The following is a 20390-nucleotide window of genomic DNA, read 5'->3' as shown; positions in this document are numbered from 1 at the left end:
ACTCAACAGAAAACAGGATTTCACAGCATCTAGCCTCAAGTGTTTTACCAATCTGAAAAGATCTCTTGCATTTACCTTCCAGTGCCTGTAAACCCATATGCATCCACACCAAACTTCTCAATAAAGAGAATAAGGTTGAAGTTCTTTAATAATTCATCCAAAAAAAAGATAGTATTGAAAAATTCAATTACTTTTACATAGTGTCGGCTTAAAAACAGTTTTGAAATAAAAGCATCCCTTTGTTTATTCACCTAATAGATTATAAAAATATTTAATAAAGGTGGTTAATGCATCAAATATAGTACATATAATTTCTAAGGCATGTAGGGCTCATTAAGGTCCTGGGCCCTTGCTACCACCTAAAGGCACATTCCTACCTCCTCTTTAAGGCTGAATAGTCATTCAGAGGCCGTCAGATCAGCTTGCTTTTCCTGCTGAAATAAAATCCTTCTTTTGTACAGAGAAGGGCAGGACCTTCCACTTCAGTAGCAGAGTGATCTTGCATCACTTCTAAGTCAACATTCCTCAGAGATGCTGTTTGCAGTAGCTGCTGAGTGACTTCAGAATGGTTTTCATGGGGGCTTTCTAGTAAGATCCAATTACTGAGGAAAACCGAAACCATATTGGATTTCATTCTGCCAATACTTTTAACAAGGAGGAATATGATTACTAAGGCAATTAAATGTTTGGAGGAGGCTGGTCAAGTGCAGAAACCTTGCTGATGAGGATAATATTCTCAGTCTTCCAGAACAATTTTAAAGGGCCAAGTATTTTCTGCACTAAACATAAATCAATTTGTATTACTCTTGTGCACACACCTTGCAGCTCAAAACACCATCCTTGTGTTGGCTTAGCTGTAAGATACTCACCCATATTTTTATAAATTAAATTTATTGTGAAGCAGGGAGTCTTGATGCCAGTCTAGGCTTGGCACTGCTGTGCATGCATTAGCCACACATCCTTCAACCAGGGGAATCGGGATGAAATACTTACATTCATCTGGTAACTTGAATGGCACCATTTTAGTAAAATACCCACTCCAGACATTTGAAAATTAACTGAATTGAGTACTACCAAGTCTTGAGTTTTAAATTGATGTAAGTTCCTTCTTGATTTTTACTTGTTTACAAGTACATTGGTTTTGTTTTGTTTTGACTACCAGACATATTCAGAGAAAGCAGTCATACCTGTTTCAATCTGATTTTTCAGATATGCTCTCTTTAATACATTCTGGGTCTGCCTTACAGCTAAATACATCTTCCCTGAGCGCTCCAGGTCCTTTCCTGTTTCTTTGTACCATGGACTCTTACAGAAAACAGTGTTTTGTATATTCCAAGGCTGCCTTGCTTTTGCCTGGCTGTATCAGCCTGCTGGCCCATGGAAATGCTGTTCTTGTCTTAATGAAATCAGCTCTTTTTCTATTTGTCATTTTTCAGTGATTTCCCAGCAGTTTGCTGAAATTCCTGAGCACTTTGTGTCATTACTAAGCACTATTTCTGTAACACCAGCTCTCAAGGTCATCTTATTCTGTGCTTAGGATATTCTCTTTCAAGACTGACTTCTAGTGTGGCACTGCCATTCTTTCCCTTTGCTGGCAGCAGTAACTAACACAGTTTTGGTCTTGTGCCAGGACTGCAAATGGAAATATCAAATAACACTCCCAAGGCAGACTCACAGGGATCATTACCAGTTAGTTCCCTGTGTACCATGAACTTCACATTTTCAGAGTAACCCATTTTTGCCCTCTCTGCAGGCTGTTCTGCTTATCTATGAGGACTGAAATACTGAAACCAGTCTTTTCCATCTAAAGTGATACAAAAACTCCATTCATTTTAGATCTATTTAACTAGAATTTTATTTCCATATAACTGTGTGGAAGATAACTCCTTTGTTCACATTTCTGCATTTGCAACTACAAAAATAGTCTTTTCTTTTTTGAATTTTCACTGCAAAATCCTCCTGAGCTTTACTGAGGCAATTATAACTTCATTGAGAAGTTTCTTATCTCTGAGATGCAGCTGACAGCATCCTTCCATTAACATTTCCTCTGCTCAAAAGTTAAAGCACTATGGGATATCCAGTTAGATTTGAAGCTTTTCCTTATGATTTTTTTTTCTCTGCATGTAAAAAGTTCCACATATTCTTAGGATGTGGGCTGAAAAATTTCCGACTTTCTACATGAGTTATGACACTCAATTCATTGATTTGGGTAGCTACTCCACACAGTGTTTCAGAGTCTGTCTTTGAGAATCTGAAAAGCACTTTGCAGACTCTCCAGGAGAGACATTAGAAGCCTGTGACCAACCCAAACCTGGCAAGAAGAAGGTTATTTCCTAAAGGAAAGCAAGCAGAGAGCCAATTGTAATGGCAGAGCTGGCAGGGTGGGGTGATGTAGCAGGGTGGGGTGGCAGCCACCCAGGGCCAAGCCCTGACCCAGCTCAGGGGAGCAGGACAGACCCAGAGAAGGGAGGTTCTTTAGGGCTTTTTAGTGCCTTTGGGGCTCTGACATTGTGGAAAATACATTATTCAAATGCAATCTCACAACAAATAACAGCTTAACCTGTGCTGTTTCATGGTTTTTAGATTCTTCTATTTTTATTTTTCATAATGAAGCACCATTAGATCTGGGAACTTTATCACTTGATGGAATATTCAGTTTCAGTAGGTCAGGCACAACATTTATTACACTGGGTTCACCAGCTCCTGCAGCAGCAGGCTTTCCACTGTCCTGTACTAAGCACATATTTCTGTGTCTTTTTTGTTTGTCTTTTAAAAAATAACAACATGCTGTACAAGGAAAAGGTGTATATGAATGTTTGTTTATTCTTTGAGATATGTATTTAAATCTCTTAGCAAACCAGGAGAGTATTAGTTTGAGTTTTCTCTTTGCTGTGGAAACCCTTTAACTGAGTCAGACCTTATTATCATATCTGTAACAAGTCACTCATTTCACATAAAAAAGGCACCAGAGTAACATTTAGCCAAGTCTCTAGCCTACATAAACAGCACAGGTGTGAAGATGCTGCAGAGGAAACAGAAGAGGTACCAATTACACTGCTCTGGGAAACTTCTCTTCCAGCAATTATGTAGGGATGCTGCAGAGACTCACTAATGGCACCACATAAATTTTATCTTACATTTAGCTGCCAAGATGCAGATCTTCAGTGCAACAGGAGAGAAGTTTCACATTTCATTGTATTACAATTATCTTTAATTACATTACCGTAATTTTTAACACCTTGAAATGGAATCAAAGTTTATGGCCACACACATGTAGGAGACATGAATCACATCATACCTCCTCTGTGTGATCTCCTTCAAGGAAAAAAAATCAGATTAAATCCTTCTTAGTGTCATCTAGCATTAGAAATCAATTAAAATATAAAACGGATCACAAAGACAGTACAGAAAACCTTAAGTTTAGAGATCAAGAAAAGTCTTTACATTAGCCATCTGTTAAAAGGAAAATTTGTTTATTGCATTAAGATTTACTTTTAAAGGCTCAAACTGTCATTGAAATTTGATCCATTTTGAGCTTGGGACAGTTTGAGTATCTCAGCGGTCAAGATCCATGTTTACATAGCTGCTTTATAATTGATGAAATCTGAACCAAAAGCCTGATGTGTGATATTTACATTCCAATGTTATATTGTAGGGATAACCCAGTTGGGGCTGTCTTGCGCTGTCTGGAGCAGCTTTGTGCCACAAGTGGCAAGTAAAGCCTGTTGAAGTACAAAATCCAAACAGAGGCTTCCAGACTAAACAGTGGTAGTTTTATTCAGACTTTCCCCCTGGGATTAGTCTTCTGCCCTGACAGCGTTTACTTTCTTAAGTTTGCAGTGTAACATGGGGTTGTAGCAGGATTTGTGTCAGGTTTGTTTCAAAGGAGGACCTGTGTTGGTTGGGTTTAGCTGATCTAAGTGCAGCCTGCCAGTTCAAGTGGGATTATGTATCTGAACATATCTAGAAAATACCTAAATTCAGAGGCTTTTGCAGACTCAGGTTACATAAGACTTTTCCTCTGAGTCACTCCAGAGGAAACGAAAAAGTGCCACCACATTCCTGAAGGGAAGGTGCTGATCTTTTGAGTAAGTCCAATGTGGGATGTTATTCTGGGAGAAAGCAAAATAATGATATTCACCCCATTCAAAATTAATTTAAGGACTTTGGTTACTCTCACAATAATTTCTTTGTACTGTTACTACCACTTACTGTTGCTTGTTTAAACTCTGTACTTCCCAGCGTTGCTGCCTGCATTGGTGGTGAGATGCAGAGGGTGCTGGCCTCAGCTTCCCAGCTCTGGGAGCTGAAGTGTTGGGGGAGGGTTCTGTAGTAATAAGCCAGGTGGTTTTTATCAAACAGAGCTGTTGCTGCCTTTAGGGATGGTTCTGCCATCACAGGTTTGCAACCTGCTCCATTATTGCCTCATGCCTGCCTGGGAATGCCTTTGGCATGGAGAGGGACTTCTTGGTGGAATTCCTAAATCTGCACTAAGTCAATGAAAGAAATGCTGGTGCAGTTTAGGATGAGAATTGGTCTGTGGTGATGCGGTGGACCAAGGGACAAAGACACTCGTTCAAGTCTTGTTGATGTTTTACAACTTAGAGCTGAGATGAATGTGGGTGATTTAGGAATTTAGGAGATGCAGCGTTTATGATCTCTGAGTACAAATTCCCACCTCTGCCAAGCTGAAAGGTAATACCGTGAAACAAAATACCTCTTTCAGTTCTTGTGGCAAAAACAGAGGGCTCCCATTGTTCTTCCTTGTGAGCGCTGGCATTTTATATGTTGTGGGTTTTAAAGGACAATCCTTGTATAGCGATGTGAGTGTGTATCATGAATCCTTGGATGTGAGTGTGCAGCTGCAGGTACCTTGCAGTTCTTAATTCAGTCACATCTCACATCCACTAATGAATATTTTGCATGAGTAACAGTTAATTTGGTATAGCTGAGAAATGAAATGTGGCTGAAAGCTGCTGAAATAGTCAGAAAGGTTTCAGATATATAAAAGACTTTATCTTCCTTTTTGGGTAGAGGAACATAGTGCCTAAACTGGTGAATAAGAGATTACAAAGATCAATAATTCATACATTATTAGTTTGTATAGAACCAGCAAATCCTTTTATTTTTACCTGAATTTACCTGCAAATTCTTTTATTTTTAACTGAAGTACCTGAAAGAATTTGCTGCTCTTGTTCTATTGGAAAAGTGTTAACCTCAAATTTCTGCAATGGAGAGGGAACAGAAACCTATTATTGTAATGATGTCCTGTATATGGTACTTGAAATTCTAATGGAACTGTTTAAACTGACAATTGCAGAGAAATTAGGCAGTACTGTAGATCAAGTTTAACTTAATATGGAGCAAACTGAGTGAATTACCTAAAAATTACAACTGAAATAGCAACTCAGTTATATGTGCATAGGCAGTCATGTTGTCATGGTTGTTTTAGTCATAATGTCCAAGTGCTAAAGATTTTAGTAAAAATGGATACTAAAAATACTTTCAGAATGTTCCAGGAAGTCTCATCTTCTTCTTAAAAAAATGCTGCATGATTGATTACCAATTGGGTTATGTCAGGAAGAAGATCTGAGAATTCTGAGATGCAGACCAGTGGTTGTAATATCTTTGCTTGGGCTCTGGACTGCCTCATACTTCAAAGTGTTTGCATGGATGTTCAGCCTGTCTGGTAAAAATGTAATGCAGTCTAAGACCAGGGGAGAGAGCACCAGCACCACTTTTCAAGCTTTCTGAAATGAGATCTGTTGAAAAACACCAAACTCCTTTACCTACTAAATGCACATACGTATTTCTATCCACTATTAGTTTTCCTTCCACTGATATTTAGAATGAATCTCTGTCCATTGGCTTTCGGGAATTTTGCTGACTGCCAGGACCTGGAACTTTTCCATTTGTGAAGTCTTGTTTTACCTAGAAAGATTTGAACTTGTTAGAGCAATGAGGGGAAGGGCCATGAACATGGCCAGGAGGCTGGAGCATCTCTCCTTTAAGGACAGACTGGGGTTATTCAGTGTGGAGAAGGCTCCACAGAGATCTTGCAGGGGCCTTTCAGTGCTTGAAGGGGACTTATAAGAAAGATGGATAGAAAGATTTTACTGAGGCCTGTAGTGACAGGAAAAGAGGCAACAGCTTTTAAGTTGGATTTAGATTGGATATATGAAAGAGATGTTTTTTCCTATAAGGATGCTGAGGCACAGCACAGGTTTCCCAGAGAAGCTGTGGATGCCCTGTTCCTCAAATTGTTTGAGGTCAGGTTGGATGGGACTTTGAGCAACCTGGTTTAGTGGCAGGTGCCCCTGCCCATGGCAAGGGGATGGACTAAGTGAGCTTTGAGGATCTCTTCCAGCTCCAGTCATTCTGTGACCTGATGAAAATATGAGCTATAAAGACAGCTAAAATACACGTTTATAATTACTGCTGCTTGTTTGGGTTTTCTCTGAAGCGTGTAGCAAACACCATAATTAATTGGATTTCAAACATTAAATGCTTCAGTTGAGCAGACAGGGGTATGTGTGGCACAAACAGGTGGCTGCCTGAGGCAGGGGATTGTTTAAATGTTGTGGGCTGTGAGGCATCTGCATAAGCACGGATTAGTCAGATCTGGCTGGAAGCACAAGTCATCCTTTCAGTTGGACCTTCCTGTCATTAGTGCTTCACAAAATTAGGAAGATGTTCAAAGACAAGAAGTGGCACTACAGAGGTGTTATATTAGACTGATGTGTGTAGCTTGGTCCTTGGAGGCATTTGTTCTTACCACAACATTGTGAAATCTGACCAAATTGGGTGCAGCAGACTCCTCCTTCCTGCAGAGTTGGCTTGTAGTCTGTCACGGGAATGTGAGCACTGCAGCTCCAGACTGACACCAATTAGCACTTCTTGTCAGCAGATGTGTGTAGCCCTTACTTGTGTGACTCAACCAGCAGTAGTGTTACTTAAGTAAGCCTGACACTCTTAGAAAAACAGAGCCAAAATCCAGGGTTTTTTTTAGGAGAGTAGCTTATTGATGCCAAGTTCAGGAACTCTTATTTTTGCCTCAGACAGTGACCTTTGAGAACACTGTCATTTGAAATTATATAACTCCCTTCTCTTTTTTCTTCACCATTGGATCTTGTTGTTTTTGATCTGTTTGTTTTTACAGACTGGAACAAACGGATTGAATACAAGCCTGGCTCTGGCAGCATCCCCTTGTTCCCCAGCATTCACCTGGAAACGTGTGATGGACCAGTGTCCTCAATCCACACCACCATTGAGCTGCAGACCAATTCCATCGGAAAGGGCTGCGACCGTGAAACCTACTCCGAAAAGTCTCTGCAGAAATTATGTGGTATGAATACGGATTTCAGTTGCTATAATAATGTTTGTGCAGACAAGACAGCAGTTCCCTGTGACCTGTAAGCATGGATTTAGCTCAGCTGGCTCACTCTGGATCATAGCAATGAAAATTGAGAGAGTGGTGATAATTGACAGCTGCTCCATCTTTTTTTTTCCATTTGTTTTCATTCCATCTCATACTTTCTCCCTGCTTTTAATTTTTTTCTCTCCTGCTTCTATTCCCTTCTCGATTTTTCCTTACTCCTCATTCTTATCTCTTTCTCCTTTCTTCCATCTGCTACAAATACTGGTGTGATAGTGTAGTGAGGTTTCCAGTGTAAATTTGCCATCACAGGAAGACCACAGGATTTGAAGGGAATTGAATCTCCCTGTTTCAGTGTTTCAGTCCGAACTCAGCTTTCTGCTTTGCTGTTCAGTGCTGTGCCAGAGGACAAACAAACAAACAAACAAAAAGTAAAACAATACTCTGGGCAATATTTTGAGCAAAAATATTTAAGAATCACGAACTTCAGATAAGAGCTGACCTGGTGGAGAAATAGTTCCTAATTTTTTCCTCCCTTTTTGTGCTTTTTGATGACTTTGTGTAAAATGCAAAAGTCAGTTATGAAAGGTAGGTTAAACACTTGAAAGTACTGCTGGTTTTTTTATATACTTTAAGATTCTGTATCTGGCAAGGCAATGGCCATGAAAAAATCCCTTTATCTTTTGAGATCAGATGTCTCTCCCGCTCTAATATCCTGTCTCTAGAGTCCTCCTCTGAGTCCCTGATGGTGTGGACATTAATTCTCATCTTCTGCATCATTTTACCTGGCTTTTGTCTGAGCTACAGTAGCAATTGTGCAATTTTCTCCATATAAATGGGTGGATTTTGGTTTGGGGTGCTCTGGTGTAGGGCTTGCCTTTGCTCTGATAACCACCCAGCAGTGCTGCAGATATGTTAAGATCAATAGACTAACCTTTAGGAAATAATTTTTGTAAATGAAAAATTTCAGCCAGTGTTACTAAATCATTAAAAATTTGGAAGCAATTCCCAGGGAAAAATCGTTGGCAGTCACAATTACCAGTTATCTGTGGAGATGGAGAAAGGGAGGTGAAGGTGAGTGGGAATAGTAGCATTGTGATAAAATTTGAATGTTTTCAACTTCAAAATTGCTTAGTTAAGATCACAGAAACAATCATGACTTCAATTCTGTATCTTTATCCAAATGCCTGGGCTCTAGAATAGCAGATGAAAATCCATCTGCCACAATATGCATCTTAATCATTAAATTTGAGAGGCTGTGCAAGGCTTGATTTCATAAAATACTAGAATTTTAATAAAAATAAATATGTTATAGCTAAAGTCTCATACTTTTGCTTCCTGTAAGAAGCTGTATTGGCAGCCAAAAGAACATTGCTGTGTGCTCTTACAGACCTGAACTGCAAATAGCACAGTCACTCAGTGAGGATGACTATGAACAAGACCTAAACCACAAAATTATTACCTTGAAATCAAACACTGATAGCAGCTACATCTAACAATGTTATCATTTCAAGCGCAGGGCTGAGAGGAGGTACCTTCAGCTGCTGTAAAAGTCCTTAGTTGAGGAAGGTTGTGCAAACTCCAAGGGGTTCAGCTTGCAGAGTGTGGCTTGACTGCCTCACCTGATGACACTGGAGTAGAAAAGAGGATTAAAGACATTTCTCAGGTCTGCCAGGGCCATTGTGGTGGCTGCAGGTAGCTCTGAGCAATGGACAGATGTCATGAATGAACCTCAGCTCAGGCTCAGCATATCCGCCAAGGGGCAGAATGGAAAGCACTTGAGAAGATGTCCAAGAGTTTGAGAGTGTACGTAAATGGGGGAAAATTCTCACTGCTGAAAGAATACATTTTTTGGTCCAGGTTTTCCATGTCTTTATAGAGAACAGACATGGTAGAAACTTGTAACAGGACTTCAATAAAAAAGATTGTAAGTGACAATGTGCTTTACATGAGAATTGCATTTAGCTCAGCCTGCACTTTGTAATTTAATATTTATTGCCATCCTTAATGTAGAGAGAACTCTTATGAAAGCAGGTTAAATTATTTCTGGAAATCAGCTTTCTCCCAGAAATTACTTTATTGTAACTAATTCTTGGATGATAAAATCCTTTGAAAAGGAAGAAAACCATGATTTTTTTTGTACAGTGAAACACTGTGTGACTGCAGAGAGTGCAGAACTGGTCACTCAGATATCTCTGCACCATGTAAAATGCAAGGCTCTCTCTATGTAATTAAAGATCCTGTTTATAAATCCTGTGGTAATTTCTTCATTTGTCTGTTGGAAATCTGGAGAAGGCAGATGCTAAGGAGGGTGAATTAAAATTAATTTTTGTATGACAGAAGGTTCAAGTCTGCCTTTCAATAACCCAGAGACTTGCACACCCTTGGATGGTAAAGGTGGGAAGCTTAAATGATTAAATTACACTTGAGTCATTTTAAAGTCAAGGAATTATTAGTGTTGTGCCTCAATGCATTTTAGTAAGCATTCTTTCACCTTGTCACCTGACAGTTATAAGAAGTACAGACTGTCCAAAAGACACCATTTGGACTGCAGAAACATATCAGAATAAATCACACTAAAATAAACATAGGTTAAGGAGCCTAAAATATAGTGGAAAGATGGCTCTGTTGCTGTGTCCTTTCTTTCTAAATGTAGATAAAATAGAAAATAATGGGATTGTTAAATCTCACATGTAGCAGATGGGAAACTGAGAGAGGGAAACACTGAGTTTCAGACTCAATATCCTGCTCCAACTAGGATCCTGCCCCCTCTCTCTGTTATCCTGGGTGGTGTAGCATTGCAGGAGGCTCAAAGAAAGTTGCTGATCTGATCATGAAGGACAATTTGGGCTGGGTAGATCATATTTGGATGATTTGTTTCCAGCTAAGCCAGTAGGCTGGTCCAGCTCAGCAAGCAACATTGCTGAGTGCTTACCCTGTCACAAAGTTTGGAGCCCAAATGCACAGGACTGGGAGAGAAGGTGGAGCCAACTGCATAAATCACCTGTGAAAATAAGCACTTTTATATGCAAGAGGTGCCTCAGGGGTCTCAACCCAAAACTGTGCTTCATGCAGCAGTTCCTGCATTGTTCTGGAAGCATTTTGGGAGAAAACGGCATCAGGCACTGATGTGATAAGTGATAAGTGACAGTGATAAGGCTGTTCTGGGAACACCTCCTGAGAGATCCTATTTGCATTGTTCCAGGTCTGACTCTGTACATGGCTGAGCAGCCTGGGACTCTGGCTGGATTTATTAGGATAGGAAAAGCATGATTTATTCCAGCCAATCTCCCAAGCACATAATCCACTGTTTTTTCTTGGAGAAGGATTAAAACACACTAACAGGATGAGATTCCAAACTTAGACGCATATCTCCATACAAATATGGGCAGGTAAAATAGAACCTGTTGAGCTTGGTGCTGGTTACACAAATGCAATGTCCGGTATTTTCCAGAATTACAGTTTGTAAAATAAATACACTTTGTCTCCATGCTCAAACTATGAACATGTAGGTGTTAGTTTTGGTATTCAGTTTTGCAGTAATAAATTTTGGAGAAGAATCCAAGGCTTTGGTGAATATTTCCAAATCATAACTATAATACTTTTTTAAGAAAAGCCTATATGAAACAATTTTACACACTTTTGGCTTAAAATTTTTGCATTCCTACAGAGATTTGGGATCTTTTATCTCTTCTTGGATGGTGAAGGAGGGCAGAACATCTTAGCAGGGGATTTTTTTATGCCATCACAGTTTGCTCACCATATTGTTACTTAACAAAGCAGCAACAGGAATACAAAAATTGTACTTCTTGCACTTGGAATCATATTTCCTGCTAAAGGCTGTCTTTCACCAGTAGGTAAATTCTCTGGGTAGTTCCTTGCATGCTTTTCATAGTGCCTGGCAGTTGTTAAGCTGTAAGCAAACACAGAGCTGTGAAGGACTGTGCTGTTTTATCAGATCTTGGCACCACGGTGTTTTCCATCTCGGTCCATTTTTAAGAAACATGCAGATCTCCAGCCATCAAACATGTACCAGAAACCAGCACTGGAGTGATATGATCTGCTTGGGGTGAATCTCCCCTGTGAATGGGCATTCCTCCCAGCATTACTGGGGATATAAATGCTGGCTGCTGGACACTATGGGGTCTGTCTTGCAGTCATCCCCACTAAGCTGTGTTTTACAGCATATCATCCCCACATGGCTTTGTGCTGTCAGGGAGAGAAGGTAAATGCAGAAAATTTGTTTTGACTTTTAGCAGATCTTGAAACAGCTGAAGAAATGTCATTAATGAATTTCAGAAAATTAACATTTCTGAGAAAGGTAACTTTACATTATTTTCTGTAGTTTTCTGTGCAGTACATTTAAACTAGAAAACTCTTGCTGGTTTACGATGGTGGGTGTTTTATTTATATTTCAGTGATTTAGCATTGAGGCTGGTAGGACCATTTTGGTAGTAAAATAGTCTAAAGAGTGTGACTCAGAACCCTGGCCTACATTAAATAAGTCTTCACAGCTTTTTCATTGGTCTCTCATTGCGTTATATATGATTGGCAGGAGCTTCCTCAGGTGCCATTGATCTGTTACCATCTCCCAGTGCAACAACCAACTGGACAGCTGGGCTCCTCATGGATAACAACGACATAATTTTTAAATTTGATGGAAAGCAAGGAGCCAAAATCCCAGACGGAATAGTCCCAAAAAATTTAACTGATCAATTCACCATCACTCTGTGGATGAAACATGGACCTAGTCCTGGATTAAGAGCCGAGAAGGAAACCATTCTCTGCAACTCTGACAAGACAGGTGAGTCTGTGTATGGAAAAAATGTTATTCAAAGGGAATATCACCAGCAACAGTGTTGCCATCTCTCCTCATTTAATTTGGTCTGATAAAAAAAACTAATCTCAGATGGTGCCCCTCCAAACACTGCTGACTTGAGAGCTTATTGAGGGGCCTGATGACAACCTAAATTTCAAACACAGGTGGGATAACACAGCTAGAGATTTCATAAGAATTGATTGATTTAAAAAAAAATAAATTATTTTTTCTTCATTATTTAGATTGGGAGAAACAGTTCTAACTCTTCACTGAAACTAGTTAGATGAAATAAGCATTTGGATTTGATTTATTAGCTGGGACAGGATGATTCCATGAACAAAGCTGTTAAGGCATAGTTCAAGAAGAGCCATAAGGATCCATGAGCAAGCTCCAGGGTTATCCATGGTTTGTGTGCTGTGGCTGGGTGCTGTCAGTGTGTCAGACTCCCAGGCAGGGCTGAGCTGTGTGTGGTGCTGAGCTGGCTGTGTCCCCGCAGAGATGAACCGGCACCACTACGCGCTCTACGTGCACAATTGCCGCCTCGTGCTCCTGCTGCGCAAGGACTTCCACCGCGCTGACACTTTCCGCCCTGCTGAGTTCCACTGGAAGCTTGACCAGGTACCCAGCTCATCCGGTACCTTCCCCTCCCCTCATCCCCTTGGGCAGCACAGGGAACCACCTAGATCCCAGATCCCTCCTCCTCAGCCCCTTGGACAGCACAGGGAACCTCCCCAGATTCCTCCTGTCAGCCCCTTGGACAGCACAGGGAACCTCCCAGATCCCAGATCCCTCCTGTCAGCCCCTAGGACAGCACATGGAACCTCCCAGATCCCAGATCCCAGATCCCTCCTCCTCAGCCCCTTGGACAGCGCACAGAACCACCCAGGTCCAGATCCCAGATCCCAGATCCCTCCTGTCAGCCCTTTAGACAGCACAGGGAACCACCCAGATCCCAGAGCAGCTGTTACAATTCTAATTAGGATCCACAGAAAAACAGAGAAATGAATTAACTTTGTCTAGTCATTTTATGCACTAGTTGTGTTTTTTTTTAATTGAGACACTTTAAATGGTAAGTAGAGGTTTATATCCTTTGGCAGTGGAGAGAGATGTGACATTGCATATAGTTCCCTAAAAGTTTTCCATTTATAATTTTTTTAAAATCTGCTTTATCAGCACAATGGGAGTGATGGAAACCTTTTCAGTAAAGAGTATGCTGACACACAGAAAAGCACTCCTATTACATTGCAAATCCAATCTGCAGACCTTTTATTTCATCTACTGTGCTGTATGTATTTTGCCTTATTATTAAGAATATATTACGAGAAAATTATGATTAAAGAGATAAGAGTTGCCTTTCATAGATTTTTTAATTCTTGGTAGGATAAGGATCATTTGCATGAAAGACTTCAGCAAGGTACTGTTTTTTTCAAAGCAAATTTCTTCTTATCTTTGAGTTCAAGCTATGCTATCGAAGATGTAGCTATAGGAATGTTTACTTTTCTAATTCACCTTCTATATGCATATAAAAATGAGATCTCCATTGTGTTTATCAGATGAGTGTGGTAAGAGAGCCTGTGGTGGTCATAGCACTTGCTCTTTATTTACACTAACCAGCCTGGAATCAGTTTGTGCTGTACCCAATATGAAATCTTACTGTGTCTCAAAAGAAATTGAAATTAAATCATACTGAAGATTGCAAGTCAGAAGTAACTGATATCACTTCAGATAAGGCTGTTCTGAGTGCTGAAGATGGACTTGTATTTCTGAACTCTGTATTGAGCATCTAAATTAATAATAATGCAAAGTTTCTGAGAAGTATTTTGATTTTGAAAATTGAGTGCAGTCTATATCCTTGCAATGAGAGAGAACCAGTGTCCTCTCAATGAATGAAATTTGTGTGTGATTCTTATAACTTGGACACAAACCTTCCTAACTACTGCTGAAGACTCCTACATGATGGAAACTAGAGACAGAAAACAATTTTTTTTTTTAGGTCACTTCATTAATGTTCTTTCATTCAGCTGCTGTCAATTGATTTCCACAGTATATTTTCAGCTGTTGTTCATAGCTGAAGAAGAAAGTAAGATTAAAGTATAAATAAAGTTTGTTATAGGTTGTGTGCCCAGACTTCGATGAAGATAAATTTATATTGTCATGGTGATACTGTTGTAAGTTTTGTCATGAAGGGACCTCATAAAAATTGCTGCTTTATCTCTTCTTCATGCTCCATCTGGCCTATATGGTAGAGTAAATTAAAAGAAACTGAAAATAAAACATGTGAATAATGGGTCAGGAAAGAACTTGCATGGTTTTGAAGACAAGGCAGTGAGAAATTGTCACTATAACGTAGTAAAATGATGCCTTCTTCTAATTGTATACCCAGAGTGGTCTATCTTAGATAGCACAGGATATTTTAAAACCACATCATAAAACAAGTTAGATCCTACTCAATATGAAAAGAAGCTGGGCTAGACTTTCAGGAGTAGATTAAGTTGATTGTTTGCATATTTAGACACTGACATACCTCTGGAAATCTCATCTTCAGAACAGTTCATTCTGTAGTGGCAAAATGTCCGATTCCCTGTTGTTTTTGTTTTGTTAAAAAAAGCCTGGGAATGGAGCTGTGCCCAGCTGCTGTCCCTGTTCCCCCACCTGCCCTGTGGGACAGGGCTCTGAAGACAGGACAGCATAGAAATGATTCTGCAAGACCCTCCAGGGCTTGGTCCCAAGCACAGCCAGAGCAGAGGAAAATGTGGCAGAGCGTTTTATTGCTGAGCTCACTTTATGAGTGCACCATAAAGTAGCAGGTACAGAGATTGTTTTTGCTGAGAGGAATCCAGTGACCTTGGAAGAGGGTGAAGCTTGAACTGGTGAAATCATTTATCACTCTCACTGTGGAACAGTAAAATTTATGATACCAGTTGCTCTGGGCTCTATCTCCTCCATGAGACTTCTCATTCTTTCAGGGCACTGACCAGGAATGTGAGCTAATTGTCATTCCAAGTTTAATTTAATTGTCTAGATCTCATTTCTGTGGTGGGTGAGTATGACACACACCTTAGCTGCAGGCTCTGTCCTTGACTGGATACAGGGATCCACTGAACATTTCCTACAGCTGCCCCTGAGCAGTGCATCTGGAGCCTCTTGACACCATGGCAGCCTTGCACAAGAAGTGTCTGCAACCTCCACATGACAGTGTCTGCCAGGTTAGCTCTGGGAAGATTGTGTCTTTACATCAGTTCATAAACCTAAGGATTTATTTCCAGTATGGCTTTCAGATTATTTAGCCCTACTTGTTCCATTAATGGCTTTTTCTAGGTGAATTTTTCACTTGTATTTTTCAATGAAGTGAATTTTTCACTTTACTTGTGAAGTTTTCACTTTCATCATGCAGTGATCCTTGATCTCAGAGTGCCACAGTCCTGCTGTGTCATCAGTGACCTGCTGACACAGGACCTCTGCAAAAGATGCTGATAATCAGAGGTGTCAAACTTTTTATTGAGGATATCCTTGTTATTTATAAGAAACATGGGGAAAAAAATGTGGATAGTTTGGGATTTTACCCACTTTCATCCTTTTGCAAATTAAGTGTCTTAGTTGTGGGAGAATCCATTAGCAGTAACCTGTAAGAAAAGGTATGCAAAGAGCAATGTTAAAGAAAATCAGTATCAGGTCTTTAAAAGGCTGGGTAATAAAAACTGCAATAGATACCCAGGTAAAGGAGGTTCCTTTGTTTTACTTGCTCCCATTCCCTTGTAAGCCCAGGTGTTTCCTTTGTTTCAGAACCGTGACCTTTTTTCTGAGTTTCCCATTCAGAAGTTTAAATTGAATATCATGATGTGTTTGTCAACACTGATGTCATTTTTTCCCTCAAACTTTAAGTATTAAACACTTTTTAAACCCAAGAACTTATTACAAAAAGTTTTGTTACTGAAGTCAGTAAAAGGCATCTAAATTGTCATCTAATTGTCTCAGATAGGAACATAGGTGTGATTTTAAGTGAATCATTTAGGCAGCCAAATAAGCATTTGGGCCATCTAAGAATAACATATGAAGTATTACAAAGACAGAAAGTATTTTGGACCTGATTAGCATAAAAGATTTGATAATCAAGATGTCTTGGCAAGAACAAACAGAGCTTTGAAGACTGCAAAAGGATTGGATCAGAGCGTCACAGTGAAGAAGACTGAATCAAGTAGAAGAGATGTTGCAAAAATGTGTAAGTTTGTTTGTATGATGTTAAACCCAATCGTAGTAAAAAATTACTAGCCCTCCTAGCAGCGTATATAAGCATATGTAGCCCACAGTAAATTTGGATTCTGGTCACCACTCAGTTGTCCCCATCTCTCTCAATCGCTGATAATAAAATATTAAAACTGTTTCTCTGACTTTCTTAGAAAGCTGTGAAGCAAAAAAATTGTAGTTTGAATGATGAAACAAGGCCTTTGGTGAGAGTGGAATACGTAACATTAAATAAGATGGTGTATTTCACACTCTGTTCAGCACAGGTATTACACTTTTCATACAAACATGAATCAAGCCAAAAGGTATCTTTCCTTCTCTTAAATCAATAGGATAGCAACACTTTTTTTAGTGGGAGAAGGTGTCTGAGCCAGAGATTAACAATTCTTTCACGTACTTTATTCACAGTTCAACATTATTTTCAGGATGTTACTATTGGAAAACCGCTCAGACTATTCACTGAGTCTTCACAGAAGTATGGTGAATGTAGTTTATTTCTATCTTTAGCACACTTTTATAGGGTCCTACAGGGTCCGCAGGCTTAGCAAGCTACTATTGGTTAATACATATTGTTTACATTCTTTTCCAAGTACACAATGCCATTGTTTTTCTTTATTCTCGCTGTTCCAGGAGAGTTTCAAGGACACTGTTGCCTGGATTGAAAGCTGGGTTGTGCAGACAGGCTTTTACTAAAATATCATGCTTTTACACTGTTAAAATGTTTCTCTACATGTTATCAGTCTGCAACCTTCTTCACCCCATGGGCAAAATTTATGTTGATCCCATTAAATACAAGGAATGCAGTGCATGGTGTGGAATCATTCTAAATCAGGAAAAACCAGATAAACACACAGAAAGTTACTGTTTCTTTACTAAGAGAAGATAAATTGCTTTGAATAATCCAGAATTAACCTGCAGTGCTTTTAATTGTGAAAAACACCCAAAACAATTCCTTTTCTAACAGGAACTACAGAAGACAGTTTAGATAAATCTAAATGTGGTGCATTTTGTCTGTGTGGGCACAGAGCTGCTAAAGGATCAAGGCAAGGCCTTGGTTTGCATTTCACCACTTTAGTGGCCACACACCCCAGGGGTTTCCTCTGGAGGAAGCAGTCATGCCCAGTCAAGCCCTTTGATCACTCCCAGATCCTTTTTTAAAATCTGCACCTGCTCAAGAATATGGTAGAGCAGGAACTGACTTTTGAAGGAACTTATGTTACATGATAAGAGGGTAAAGCAAAACTGATTTGGTATCTGGACTCATTTTATATATATATATATAAAACAACAACTTCATATAATGAAAGCTGTGAGTGGCCTCCCTCTTGAGAGATTCAGAGAGAGAGAGAAAACAAGTGAATACTTGTGGAAAGTACACAATCATCTCAGTCCAGGAGGGGTAAGGGTACACAGAGAGACAGAATGTTGCAAGTTTCCATCATCTCTGTGCATAAAATTTCTTCTCTAGGCAAAAGCCCTCAGGCTTGCCAGTCCCATCCTTCCCAACATGATGCTCTATTTGAAGTCAACTTTTTTTTTATGATGGAGTTTAGCTGTTAATTACTTGAAGCTCAAAAGAGTTTCTTATGCTCTTAAACATTTACTTTAGAAATTAGTATGCAGGCCTTGCAGTGCTTTATGCATACACCTTTAATGAAACTGCAGAAACAAATCAGTGAGGTGTTTGCCTACAGTACCAATAAGAGAAATGACAAATGAACCACTAATTCTACAACAGAGATTAAATAATTGCAGGACTTAAGTCTTTGCTGCATTCCTGGCACCTCAAGTGCCTTCCATTACAGCCCTGCCTATTCTGACACACTTTATTGCCACTTTCCATCTTTAAATGGTATTTTGACAAATATTTATTCAATTTTTTGCTTCAGAACAGTTTCTGGTAGCACAAGGATGCGTCACCAGTGATGATAAATGCCAAAAATATTCTTTGAGATCCCAACTGAAAGAAACTTGTTTAATATAAGTTCTTAATGTGGCTGCTCTATCACTGGTAACAACAAAACCTTGACAAACCAGTCACAGTAGCTGTCCAGAATTTGCTTTATGACATACAGAAATTCAGAAATTCCCTTGGGCCCCCTCGGAGTACTCCCTACAAACTGGTGTGGGTTTGTGCATTCCTGATTTCTGCAGTACAGTCCAGTGTGAAATGCAGTGACTGTTCTGTGCTTCTGTAAAACTTCTATGACCTTAAGGAGCAATCAAGCTCAATATTTTACAGTTTCTCTACTTGCTTTTGCTTGAAGTTATTTGGAGATTTTTCTGCATATTTCCGTTCTACATTTTGCAATTTTCTGACCTGTTTTATTACATTGGTATGGGATTTTCACACCTGTTCATGCTCAGCTACTGTTCCCCAAGACTTCAAATGACCTGAGTCAACCCTTCTGAAAATGATCCCTATTGTGTGCTGTCCTTTGGGTCTTACATGGACAACTTTTTTTCCCATATGTAGTTATGGTCATTCCCAAGTGAAGTCAGAACTGTTGCAAACATCCTTTGGACCCTAAGACACCCATTTCTCAATCAATACTGGAAAAAGAAAAGGAAGAAAGCTCTGCAGAGAATAAAAAGAACATAAAATTGTCTATAGTACCATGAAATAATAAATAAAAAGTATGACATTCTTAAAACGTCCTTTGGAAACGCCCTCAAAATAATTTCATTTTGTCATGGTTTTAAAGCAGTAACTAAAAAAATTACTAGAAAACTTACTTATTTCTTGCTGTGAGATATGGATTAGAACAAAAGCAAAACAGACTTAAAACTTAAGAGGAATAAAGAAAGTTTATTAACAAAACTACAAGAATAAGAACACCAGAATAAACCTCCAGAAAACCCTTTTATCCCCCACTACCCACCATTCCCTTGTTCACATGACAACATAGAGACAAAAAACTTTGGAACTTTAGTGTTTAAAACAGTCCCAATTCCTGCTAGTCTTTTCATCAGCCTTCGTAGAGAAACAGAAATCTTCTTCTGCTAATCTGTGGAGTTTCTCACAAGAAAACTATTTCTGTTATAGCTTTCTATTTTTCTGATGCCAGCTGCCCTGAAATCTACCATCAGTCCACTCCTCCTATTTCTCATCACTCTGAGGTATATATGGGCCATGAGTCTAGGGATGTCATTTTAAGGATGAGTTATTCAAAGGCAAAAGTTCTCTTCATCTGTTTTTGTGAGCTCCACTGGAAACAGTTTTCTCATTGCCTCTCAAGGCCTCAAATCTTCAATTATTACTTCACCTCACTCTGTTCCAGCACCTCACTGTATCACAATTACTCCACCTTTTGCTGAAAATCCACACTTCGAACACTCCATTCCTGCCAGTATACTCTGGCATGAATTAAAGGAGTTTTTTCAGAACACTATTGTCCATCTCCATAGCTTTAACAACTATTATAAAAATATTTCAGCTTATAAAGCATCTCCTTATTCTCTCTTCCCCATCTAAAACTTAACTCTTTTCTTCATTGTCTTTGATGATTTTATGATGTCTTCTTCACATTGATTGTCTCTCTCTCTCTCTCTCTGGGAAAAAGGAGTAATCTGTACATTTTATACAGGTAGTAAAAGATTTAAAACTTGGAAAAGCTGCAAGTGTTCATGGTGTCAAGTTTCAGTTCAGCAGCAGAAACTACAAACCAAGCCAGGCCGGCCAGCTCCGTTTCTCTCCCCACACCCTCTGCGGCCTTGTCCGGTCTGGAGCGGGGGAGGAGGCCGAGACAGAGCCTGTTACCTTGTCAAAAGCCAGAAACCAAAGAGAGCAAGAGAACTCTGGATTTACATCTTAAGGTGGTGTTCACAAGTTGATCTCACTTTTCAATGGTCAAAACTGCTGTCAATTCTTAGAAATGACTGATAATTGCTCAGGAGAAAAGACTCCCATCAGCCACCAGCAGCTTCAACTTCCTTAGCTCCCAAAGCTATTTT

The 20390-nt window shown here is 39.5% G+C and overlaps 1 protein-coding gene across 6 annotated transcripts in view; it reads left to right on the top strand.

The window, feature by feature from the left end:
* Positions 1 to 20390, top strand: part of CLSTN2 (calsyntenin 2) — a 328090-nt gene that overhangs the window by 255130 nt on the left and 52570 nt on the right. For all 6 annotated transcript variants that reach the window (XR_009278086.1, XR_009278085.1, XM_058843586.1 and 3 more), the window contains exons 6-8: positions 7160 to 7345; positions 11931 to 12179; positions 12691 to 12812. Coding sequence is in view for 4 of the 6 variants with exons in the window: in XM_058843586.1 (XP_058699569.1) it covers positions 7160 to 7345; positions 11931 to 12179; positions 12691 to 12812 (557 nt within the window). In the remaining 2 variants the exon portion in view is untranslated. The remainder of the gene's footprint in view (positions 1 to 7159; positions 7346 to 11930; positions 12180 to 12690; positions 12813 to 20390) is intronic.

Source organism: Poecile atricapillus, chromosome 8 (assembly GCF_030490865.1).
Source record: "Poecile atricapillus isolate bPoeAtr1 chromosome 8, bPoeAtr1.hap1, whole genome shotgun sequence".
Lineage (NCBI taxonomy): Eukaryota > Metazoa > Chordata > Aves > Passeriformes > Paridae > Poecile > Poecile atricapillus.
This window is presented reverse-complemented; position numbering and strand designations above follow the sequence as displayed.